Here is a 12203-nt window from a genome sequence, read left to right on the forward strand (position 1 = left end):
CAAGGGGGCCCCACAACAAATTCTAAACTGTATTTTTTTTTAATAGGAAAGGGGCCCTGATCAATATACAGTCAGGGGGCCCCATAATACCTTGTACGGCCCTGCCCAGATGTGTATGACTTTCTTCTGCAGAACACAAATTATATATATTATACTTATTAATTATATATACACTACCGGTCAAATATTTTGAAACACTTATTCTTTATTATTATTTTTTTTTCTTCACATTTTAGAATAATAGTAAAGTCATCAAAACTATGGAATAACATAAATGGAACTATGGGAATTATGTTGTGACTAAACAAAATCCAAAATAAATCAAAACTATGTTATATTTTAGCATCTTCAAAGTAGTCACCTTTGCCTAGAATTTGCAGACATGTACTGTTGACATTTTCTCAACCAACTTCTTGAGGTATCACCCTGGGATGCTTTTTAAACAGTATTGAAGGAGTTCCCATCTATGTTGGGCACTTATTGGCTGCTTTTCTTTATTATTTGGTCCAAGTCATCAATTTCAAAAACGTTTTTTTTTTTTTTTTTTATTAAATTTTAGTATTATAATGAAATAAATTAATATGGTGGCACAATTATATTTTTGTTTACAAAACTAATTTCAAACATTTAAGCATATGCCTTCAGATCAAAAGATTTTTAAGATCATGAGACCGGTAGTGTATATACTATAGTGAATAACAAATGTGGAGAGCATTTCAAAATGGTTTATTTTCTCAGATCTAAAGGTTTTGCGTCAAATTGATTGTTAGAGTCTCTGATTACTGTCTCCCAGAATCAGGAAACACGCACTGTGATGGCAAACAGATAGTAGTTCAGCTGCAGTGACATCCTAAATACAATTACTATCATTTACACTGCTAATAAATTCCTGGTTATCTGAAAATATTCAAGCGGAATGTCATGCCCATTCAACCAGTCTGGTAGGCTCAAATTAAAATTCGTAGACACTTGATTTTTGTATTTTTTTTTTTTTCTAATGCTTTATGTCTTATCTGTCGTCTATTCATTTATAAGTCCAAACAAACATCAAAGGTATTATTAACAGTCATTCAATAAAATGCTCGGTGACAGTGGCTGCACCAAAAGGTGACCGCTCGCATATTTGATCAGTGTGGTTCACGGTGTGCTAGTGGTTTGCGTGTGTCCGCAGTGGAGCTGAACCCCGCAGTGCTGCCGCTGGACTGGCTTCTGGGAACCTGGCAGTCTGATGAACCAGGAGTGGGCTCTTTACCCTCCATCGCACCTTTTCGTTACACAGAGACTCTGCATTTCTCACATGTGATCAACTGTATGTAAAAAATATGCATTGCACTTTTTTTTAGGGGGTATTATTGACATTGTTCACTTTGACCCACACTCTGAAAATCAGACTTTGCCATTTGAATAAGTAGGAATGGCAGTTAACATTTAGTTATTTTTAATACAGATTTAATGCATTCCATGCTGAGAGCAAATAGCCTCTTCACAGGGAATGTGGATTTATTAGGCTTCAGCCAGGTACCAACAGGGTGGCCTTCATCATCGCACAAAACTCAGGTATTATATTTATGTTGAGCCTTTTCTGTCAGGTACATTAATAAAAATATTGCAATATATAGTGTATTGTCCATCAAAACCAAATGTCTCTTCCTGGTCTGGTGGAGATTGAGGGGGAACTCACTGGACATCAGCCGACTCTGCACAGCACCACTCTGGCTAGAATATCTTTTGCCAAGGAGCCAGCAGGTTCAGCAGGTTTCAAAAAGTATACTGAGTTGTACTTATGCCTTATCAACAACAGTGGAACAACGATAAACTCTAATATAGCACATTTCATACATTTTATGATACTTAACATTCCAACAAATAACATACCATCTTGCATACAGAAAAATATTAACACTTGAACAGTTATTAACTGGGGAACATACCAGATAATATTAAATAAAAAATATGGCCAAAACTGTATGGACAACGTGGCACTGTCATAGGATGCCTCCAGTAAAAATGCAAACTCCAAGTCTAATGTAGAAGAACTTGACTGATCTGGACAAAACTCTTGACCTGAACCCTACTGAACACTTTGGGGTGAAACAGAATACTACAAGACATGCCGAATTAGCCAACATCAGTACCTGGTGCTCTTCTGAATGGAAACAGCCATTGTTTGTTTCAATATCTAGTGGAAAGCCTTACCAAAAGAGTGGAGGCTGTTATAGCTACAAAGGGAGTATAACTCTCCTAATGCCCATGGTTTTGAAATGCACATATGGGTGTTGTGTTGGGGTGTCCACATACATTTGGCCATGTAGTATAGGCTTAAAAATTATTGTTCCACTACTAATTTCTATTTTGATCAGATCTCAAGGCACATCCAGCTGAAGCCAGATGGAAGGCTGGAACAGACCGTCTCCATGGTGTTGGGAGGACAGCCTCTGACGCAGCATTTGCACATCACCTACAGCAGGACTGATTGACCAGCTGAAATGTGGGAGGAAGTTGTGATACCAAAAAGCACTTGTACTAATGTACTTTGTACATCTTGTTTGATGCAAAATTTTTATGGTTCATATATAGCAACCTGCTGGTGATGGGAATGCTATTGGCAATATACTGTGTGTTACTAGGAATGTTAACATTGCAACTTTGCTAATACTGTTACATTATATAGAGAGATCCCTTTTTGGTATGTTTGGTGTAATGTAGAACAACTGAATCAGAGTATGAAAGCCTTTTTGCACATTACATTGTTAATGGAGAACTCTGTCTCTAAAGAAACTGGTGATCAGAATAAACTTACAAATAAAAATATGAATTAATTGGTAACACTTTACAATAAGATTCCATTTGTTAACATTATTTATTGCATTAGGTATCATGAAGAAGCAATGATAAAAATTGTTAGTTCAAATTGCATTAATGTTAACATACAGAGTTTTTTTTTTTTAATTAAAAATTGTAAATGTTTAAATAAACACTAACCAATATTACTAAAAGGTGTTAAAGTATTGTTCATTGTTATTCATGTCAACAAATGGAACCCTATTGTAAAGTATTACCAGTTAACCTCCAAAATATGTTATTTCCAGTAATAGCTACTTAAATACAACAAAGTTTTTAATGTCTGTAAATTGTAATTTGAAGGGAATATGGGGTAATGTATTAACAAAGAAATTGAATAGCACTGACATAAAGCTGCCTGGTTATGTTTTTTAATCTTTTCTATACCCTCTCAGTTAAATTACTTTCAGTTGCTCTATATGGTTAAAATCTTTATTTTAAGATGTACATCTGGTGACAACTCAGGTGGTATACATACCACTCAAACTGTATGATAATACAAAGTGACACTCCAAACATCATTTTAGCAATTTTGTAGAAATAAAAATCTGACAATTGATTGTCAGAGTCAAACATTACAATGTTTCACTCAACATCACAATCATTCAGTTAAAAATCTCAGAAGAATGCATCATCAGCATAAAAGAGGCTCCATTACATTCAGAGTCAAACTGAGGAGGAAAGACATTGTTGCTCCAACAATGAATATAGCACCTTTTCTCTTTCATTGCCATCTGCTCCCAGAATTTCAGGTCATAGTATTATAATAAAGGTTAAATGAGATTAAAGTGCAAATGAACCTGGATAATGTGCTCTGAACTTTGTGATGGACTGTTTGCTCCCCAGGACTCCACAAACAGTACAATCAGTCATTCAAATAGTTCTGGGAAGGAAGGATTCTGTTCTCAGTCATCATGGTTACCTGCACAAGGCTACTTCATCAGGTAGATGTACATGGTCTTTAAGAACTGCCTCCATGTTAATGTAGCTGTTGACAACCAATGAGCATGAGCACTAGAGTCCATGTTCACCACACATTTTGAAATATCCCCCTGGAAAGAGAGTTTTAAAGGAATAAGCTGTTATTTGACATGTTTATACCACTTTAACATGACTGTTAAGAGTTGTTTTACCCAAACCAAAATTGTGTGTGTCTATGTAATAAGCTCTTGAAAGAACTCTCAAAACTACAGAACATAGAAAACAATTAGTTTAACTATTCAGCCTGTGATGTTAATAACTTTGCATATTGTTCTTGTTGGGCCTATGCAGTCCATTGTAATAAAAATAAACTTTGTGTTTGATTTTTAGGACAGTTGTTACCTTCGTGTTGGGTCAAATTTGATGGCCAATGAAAATATGTGTCCTGAAGCAAAACCAGTTGAGATTTACTGCATAAATGCACCTTGATGCTGTGTAGCCACAGAACAAATGGACAACAATAAAGTATTTCCCCATATGGCCTCTAGAGGTCAGGAGTACACTTGGTTCATAGAGAAGGTATTACAGAGAATGGCCGCTTACCCATCCTCCTCTCTTTTTTAGCCATGGCACCAGGCTCCTATGCACAAACTCTCCCAGACTATCCACGATGGTGTGCACCATGACTGGATGGCCCTGTCGCACACAGTCCACAGCCAGGCCAGCAGCTACGGCGAAGATGGCCACCACTTTCCCCCATGTGATCCCTTAAAAGTAAAAGCAACTCTGTCAGACTCAGCAGATCTAAAACCCTACTGAGCCATTCCTTTTGAGCACCTCAAACTCGCTTCTTCTTACATCAGTCACTTTTTAAATGTGAAATACACATGTAATAGCAAAAACAGTGAACAAAAGATTGCTAATAAGACAGAATTCTGTACTGCTGCCTAAAACAGACCATTACTGATTTAGGAAACTTTAAAGGGTTAGTTCAACCAAATTTGATGGATTTGGGAGGTTCAAAATTTTGGCACCCATTAAATTGCATTGTATGGACCTACAGAGCTGAAATATTCTTCTAAAAATCTTAATTTGTGTTCTGCAGAAGAAAGTAAGTCATACACATCTGGGATGTCAGGAGGGTGAGTAAATCATGAGAGAATTTTCATTTTTGGGTGAACTATCCCTTTAAGGGTTGTGTCTTTGCTCATTAAAGGGAAACGTATCTCAAAAGAATTGAAACCATTGATTTATGTTCTTTTAATCAATAATTGTGTTCACAGATATTTTGAAGGTTAAACTAAAGTACGGTTTAACACTATTAATAGCTGCATGCGTTTACATTTAACCCTACAGCAAATTAAGGATTTTAGAATAACCTTCAATTACAATGCTCCTCTGAAAACACAAGGCCTTCCACTGAGAAACATTCCAAGGATAAAACAGTGCATGCAACTGCTAATCCACATCTGAGACAGTTTAGATTAGTTTCCTTGAAACCCTCTTCTAATACAGTTGAAGTCAGATGTTTACATACACTTAGGTTGAAGTCATTCAAACTCATTTTTTAACCACTCCACAGATTTCATATTAGCAAACTATAGTTTTGGCAAGTCGTTTAGTAATTCTACTTTAGTAATTTTTCCAACAATTGTTTACAGACAGATTAATTAACTTTTAATTGACTTTATCACAATTCCAGTGGGTCAGAAGATAACTATGCCTTTAAGAAGCTTGGAAAATTCCAGAAAATTATGTCAAGCATTTAGACTATTAGCCAGTTAGTTTCTGATACGGGGTATACTTAATTGGAGGTGTACCTGTGGATGTATTTTAGGGCCTACTTTCAAACTCAGTGCCTCTTTGCTTGACATCATGGAAAAATCTAAAGAAATCAGCCAAGACCTCTGAAAAAATTGTGGACCTCCACGACAGTTTCCAGACAATTTTCTTCAAACTTTTGCGCTTATCTGACACAGGTTCACTGAGATATAAAGAGCCAAATTAGGGAAAAGCCATCGTTAATTGATTAGCCCACACTAAATTCCCCTGCGGGCCAATTGCTTTGCACAGATCAATCATTATTGTTCCGCTGCTGCTCGAGTCCATTATAATTTACAGTGATATGTCATCTTATCCCTTCCATTAGTCTTTTTCACAGGGGAATTGAATATATTGAAATGGCTGTCATATTCCCATATTGTCCGCTTGCTCTAGCGAAAAGGATTGAGGTCGCCGTTTATCAGTCCCCGAATCGGACAACTTGGAGCAATTTACAAACGCCTGAAGGTGCCACGTTCATCTGTACAAACAATAGTACGCAAGTATAAACACAATGGGATCACGCAGCCATCATACCGCTCAGGAAGGAAACACATTCTGTCTCCTATAGATGAACGTAGTTTGGTGTGAAAAGTGCAAATCAATCCCAGAAAAACAGTAAAGGACCTTGTGAAGATGCTGGAGGAAACAGGTAGACAAGTATCTATATCCACAGTAAAACGAGTCCAGTATCAACATAACCTGAAAGGCTGCTCAGCAAGGAAGAAGCCGCTGCCCCAAAACCACCATAAAAAAGCCAGACTACAGTTTGCAAGTCCACATGGGGACAAATGGAGAAATGTCCTCTGGTCTGATGAAACAAAAATTGAACTGTTTGTCCATAATGACCATCGTTATGTTTGGAGGAAAAAGGGTGAGGCTTACAAGCCGAAGAACACCATCCCAACCATGGCATGAAGCATGGGGGTGGCAGCATCATGTTGTGGGGGTGCTTTGCTGCAGGAGAGACTGGTGCACTTCACAAAATAGATGGCATTATGAGGAAGGAAAATTATGTGGATATATTGAAACAAAATCTCAAGACATCAGCCAGGAAGTTAAAGCTCGGTCACAAATGGGTCTTCCTACTGGACAATGACCCCAAGCATACCTCTAAAGTTGTGGCAAAATGGCTTAAGGACAACAAAGTCAAGGTATTGGAGTGGCCATCACAAAGCCCTGGCCGATAGAATCCGATAGAAGATTTGTGGGCAGAACTGAAAAAGCGTGTGCGAGCAAGGAGGCCTACAAACCTGACTCAGTTACACCAGTTCTGTCTGGAGGAATGGGCCAAAATTCCAGCAACTTATTGTGAGAAGCTTGTGGAAGGCTACCCAAAATGTTTGACCCAAGTTAAACAATTTAAAGGTAATGCTACCAAATACTAACAAAGTGTATGTAAACTTCTGACCCACTGGGAATGTGATGAAAGAAATAAAAGCTGAAATCATTCTCTCTACTATTATTCTGACATTTCACATTCTTAAAATAAAGTGGTGATCCTAACTGACATAAGACAGGGAATGTTTTCTAAGATTAAATGTCAGGAATTGTGAAAAACTGAGTTTAAATGTATTTGGCTAAGGTATATGTAAACTTCTGACTTCAACTGTAAGTAGAGCAGCAGCTCTGCTGTGGCTATGATATAACAGGAAGGCTAACACCACTAATTCTCATTCATAACACACTGTCAGGCTTCACTGATGATGAGCCAAGCATCAGGGACTATGCCAACTGTTTACATTTCTATATCTTCAATGTTCATTTATGATAAATCCTCACAGGTCTCACAGTTCTATCCCTGTCTGACTAGTTTACTACAGAGGATAAAAAGGGTTGAAAGCTTGTGAGAAGATCATCGGGCAGTGGAACGATGTTGCCATGGTTATAGACTAAATTACAAGCCCCATGTACATCAATAGCTGCAGAAAAAATATGTGACCAAATATGTACAAAAAGGGGAGAATGTGAGTATGTCCTTTTTAGGGTTTTTCCATAGACGAAAAAAAAAAAAAAAAAGCTAATTGTGAACACATAAAAATAAATAAAATCTTGTCTCTAAACTATGAGAGAAGCTGACCTCTAAACTCCAATAAGTAATAGCCAATAATTTTGGGTGAAGGATATATTATTGTCTCTACAAGTAAAGGCAATTTTACCCAAATTGAATGATTTTAAAATTACTGTAATATAAATCAATGAAATGAATGTCCAGAACTGAAACTGACTTAAATGTCCAAACCCTGCGTACACAACATTGCTTCATTTACATTCTGAAGAAATCCCACAGTCTCAAAATTCATTCCATTTATAGTAAGCCTATTTATTATGCCCTCTAGTACAATGCTGCAGTAGACCCTATTATTATCCCCAAACAACCTTAATACCCAACCAGGCAAGGAATTAGCAAAAATTAAATTTAGCTCTTAGATTGCCTTAAATGTGAGGCCATTCTTTAACAGATGCATCCTATTACCTGTGCCCGGTTGCAAGAAACCACTTTAGTTAAGAAATTCCTTAGTCTATTGTCATTAAGTTTTTTTTTTTTTTTTTTTTTACTTAAAGGGATAGTTCACCCAAAAATGAAAAATTACCTCATTTACTTACCCTCATGCCTCAACCAGATGTGTATGACTTTCTTCTGCTGAACGCAAACAAGGAATTTTAGAAGAACATCTCAGCTCTGTAGGTCCATTCAATGCAAGTGAAAGGTGACCAGAATTTTGAAGCTCAAAAATCACAAAGGAAACATAAGTAATCCATAAGACTCCAGTGGTCTTCAGAAGTGATATGATGGGTATGGGTGAGAAACAGATCAATATTCAAGTCCTTTTTTTTTTTTTACTATAAATCTCTACTTTCACTTCCACGTTCTTCTTCTTTTGTTTTTTGGCGATTCAGATTCTTCATGCAAATTGCCACCTACTGGTCGTGGCCGGTCATAGGTGGAAATTTATGGTAAAAAAGGACTTAAATATTGATCTGTTTCTCACCCACACCTATCAAATTGCTTCTGAAGATAAGGAATTAACCACTAGAGTCATGTTGAGTACTTTAATGCTGCAATGTTGTGATTCAAAGTTCTGACCACCATTTACTTGCATTGTATGGACCAACAGAGCTGAAATATTCATCTAAAAATCTTTGTTTGTGTTCAGCAGAAGAAAGAAAGTCATACACATCTGGGATGGCACGAGGGTGTGAAAATTATGAGAGAATTTTCATTTTTGGGTGAACTATCTCTTTAAGGGTTTTGTCACTAAAGGGCTCACACGATCACTGTCTATGAAACACCTGTTGCATTTTCTTCCTGCTCACTTACCCATGGATAGGATCTCTGTTGCTACGGAGATAAATGCTTCCGACACCACTGCCTCCACTGCTACACCAATGTTCAGCTGCTTCGCAATATTACGATACACACAGGGCCGCATGCACTCCAGCTCATTACCTGTAAAACATTAAACCTGTAAGACTGCTTAAACACACATAACTTTAATCTGACAGTATCACATTAGGGTATTTATGAAGCGGAAGACCGATGAAAGCTTTAACCACTTAAAAGAAAAGAAAGAAACACTACCATTAAGACCCTATCATTTGAATTGATAAATGTTGTGATCTGAACACTTCTGATTTTTAATCGCTGGTGTTCTGAAATGCTATCATATGTCTAGAATGACTTATTAAACTATAAATCGAAAACAACAGAGGCTACTGATGTAATCACACCTGTTTTAGAGCACTTAGCAATTAATTCACATTCACCTGGTTCTCTTACCCAATTTAAGAAGCACCGTAGATACATCTGCAAGACCTCCATGTGTCGCGGGGAGATCAGGTTCAACTTTTGACCAGATGAATCCTTCCCTTAAAATCCTGGAGTGAATGAAGTCTCTACAAAGCTCCTTTGACTGGGAGACGAGCTCTTTTTCCGCTGCGATCACTGAGGAACAACGAAACATGTTGATGTCCCGCATGGTTGGCACGGTCAATAATTACACAAATAGCCTACTGCAACAACTTCAGTCTACATAGCCTTGACAAGAAATACAAATACAAAGTGCGTTGTCCACGACAGTTTCCAGACAATTTTCTTCAAACTTTTGCGCTTATCTGACACAGGTTCACTGAGATGTAAAGAGCCAATCAGGGAGAACCCATCGTCAATTGATCAGCCCACACTAAATTCCCCTGCGGGCCAATTGCTTTGCACTGATCGATCATTACATTCCGCCGCTGCTCGAGTCCATTATAATTTACAGCGATATATCATCTTATCCCTTCCATTAGTCTTTTTCACAGGGGAATTGAATGTGTTGAAATGGCTGTCATATTCCAATACCGTCCGCTTGCTCTAGCGAAAAGGATTGAGGTCGCTGTTTATCAGTCCCCGAATCGGACAATTGGAAGCGAATTTTGTCGCTACCTGGAACACTTAGGTAACCAAGTCCGAAGTGAACGGCTTAGTCCAAAAATAAACAGTGCCCAATGCATCCTTAACTAGCACAGCTCACCATGCTCACACTCATGAGCTCATATTTGAGTCCATATTAAATAAATTGAAAACAAATAAGCTCAATCAAATCAGTTCATTCAAATTCATAAATCAAATTTACACAATAGGCTATAACAGTAATTGTCATTTCCTAAAAACACTGATATTAAAAGAGAGGAGGCTTTTGATAAACAGCACCAAGTGTGAATGCATTTTTGAACAGGCTGCATATAAAACTATTATTTCTTTTTTAAATGATCCTTCCCTAAGGATCAGTAAGAAGTTCATTCATGCCTTGCTCTAGTGGATTACCAGGTAAATTATTATCTGTCTATGTTTAGTGAACTAATCCTCTCATTACAAACCAACACAACAGTTTAAAGGTCTGTGTTTGAGTCTGCAAGCCACTACATCACCCCATGCAGCACAAATCTTTTTGTGATCATCATATTCATATGATAGTAGCAGGGGTATTTTGGATTACCAGAAAAAAGTTTAAAAGGTGAGATTTCATATGCAAGTCAGATTGATTTATTGGATAATTGTAAAAAGTAGTAACCTTTAATTGTTACCTCCAGGAGCTATCCCTACTTGATCTAACCCTGATGTAGTCAGGTTGATTCAGTGATGGTAAATAATACTTTTGACTTGAATCAAAGGAGTTAATTTATATGTTGCACATGAAGCACAATTTTTAGATTCACATTTTTTGATCAGTTGGACACTGATTCTAAATGGGATGCCACTTTCATTAATTGCAACCATTGTAGAGGAATTCTTAATAAAATATGTGGAGGTGGGTGGCTGATTGGGATAGGTGCATCCAGAATAGTATGTCCATTAAATCCAATTTATGCCTTTACCCCAGTTTTATTTTCTTAAAAGTGCAAGAAAAGCTTGGAATCATTATTGATGCCGTAGTTGAGGATACTGGCCATAAAAGGCAGTAAAAATCACTGGGGATTTTCTACAGTATTCATTGCATGCCTTTCCCATCATCATCTGTCACTAAAAGAAATGTAAAAACTACCTCACCAAAACAGTAACCAAAACAAAGCTGGCACATATAGCCTACGTGTAAGCCTTTTGCATGGAAACTTTGAACACAAACCACACATTTTCAAATGCTAAGATTTTCTGATTGGTTTGCACACTGTATTTTTTGCAATATTTTATTTTTTATTTTTTTATTTTTTTCTAGTTTAAATTTGAACCTAAACAGACTCACCATTACTATTCTGCATAACAATCACCTTTCTGAAAAAGTGCATGCCTACTTTGTTACACAAAAGGGTTAAAGCTTCAATAATATCTACCTTAGATCAGAAGATCACAATCTGAAAGAAATATAAAAGGAAAAACAATAGGTTAATTGCTACTATTTTTATTTAATGGTACAGCAGTGAGGTCTCTGGGATCCTTTGGCTTCCTGAATCATTTTTTTCCAGAAAATATAGACTGTGGTCTCAGAAATTATATTTTTTAAGAGCAATATTTGCAACATTCAGAAGCTTATTGGGGGTATTTTTATGTGTGCTGTTGATTTATTTGAAATAGTTTAATTGAATCAAGTAATTGAAATAAACACCCTAGAGCCATCTTTACACTGGAAAGGTGGCACATAAGCTGCATCTGGAGTGGCATTTAAATCTCCACTTTCACTTCCACATTCTTCTTTTTTTGTTTTTTGGCGATTTGTATTCTTCGTGCATATCGCCACCTACTGGTCTTGGCTGGTCAAAGGTAGAGATTTATAGTAGAAAAGGACTTAAATATTGATCTGTTTCTCACCCACACCTATCATATCACTTCTAAAGATATGGATTTAACCACTGGAGTCTTATGGATTACTTTTATGCTGGCTTTAAGTGATTTTTGGAGATTCAAACTTCTGGTCACCATTCACTTGCAGAGCTGAAATATTCTTCTAAAAATCTTCGTTTGTGTTCAGCAGAAGAAAGAAAGCCATAAAAATCTGGGATGGCATGAGGGTGAGTAAATGATGAGATAATTTTCATTTTTAGGTAAAATATCTCTTTACAGATAAAGACATGACTTTCTATAAAGCTTATCCCAGAAGGCTTTAAGATGTAAGACATTACTTTATAAGTTTCAGTAAAGC

General features: G+C 36.9%; 1 protein-coding gene and 1 pseudogene across 1 annotated transcript; one reads left to right on the forward strand and one right to left on the reverse strand.

Moving 5' to 3' along the window:
* The first annotated feature begins 916 nt into the window (after positions 1-916).
* On the forward strand, positions 917-2477 carry LOC127441316 (peroxynitrite isomerase THAP4-like; annotated as a pseudogene).
* A 795-nt stretch (positions 2478-3272) lies between these two features.
* Positions 3273-9937, reverse strand: LOC127441314 (bcl-2-related ovarian killer protein homolog B-like). Its single transcript, XM_051698567.1, has 4 exons — positions 9365-9937; positions 8906-9034; positions 4366-4529; positions 3273-3893 (listed from the first exon to the last, which is right to left on the reverse strand). Exons 1-4 carry the CDS (start codon positions 9561-9563, stop codon positions 3774-3776), a joined length of 612 nt encoding a protein of 203 aa, XP_051554527.1. The 5' UTR covers positions 9564-9937; the 3' UTR covers positions 3273-3773.
* Positions 9938-12203: the final 2266 nt, after the last annotated feature.

The sequence above is a fragment of the Myxocyprinus asiaticus genome, chromosome 5, assembly GCF_019703515.2.
Source record: "Myxocyprinus asiaticus isolate MX2 ecotype Aquarium Trade chromosome 5, UBuf_Myxa_2, whole genome shotgun sequence".
Lineage (NCBI taxonomy): Eukaryota > Metazoa > Chordata > Actinopteri > Cypriniformes > Catostomidae > Myxocyprinus > Myxocyprinus asiaticus.

Coding starts and splice junctions, on each gene's coding strand:
- LOC127441314 (XM_051698567.1), bottom strand. CDS start 9,563: ATGCGGGACATCAACATGTTTCGTTGTTCCTCAGTGATCGCAGCGGAA. Junction 4,530..8,905: donor AACAGAGATCCTATCCATGG/GTAAGTGAGCAG, acceptor TTTACTTTTAAG/GGATCACATGGGGGAAAGTG. Junction 3,894..4,365: donor TAAAAAAGAGAGGAGGATGG/GTAAGCGGCCAT, acceptor CTCTCTTTCCAG/GGGGATATTTCAAAATGTGT.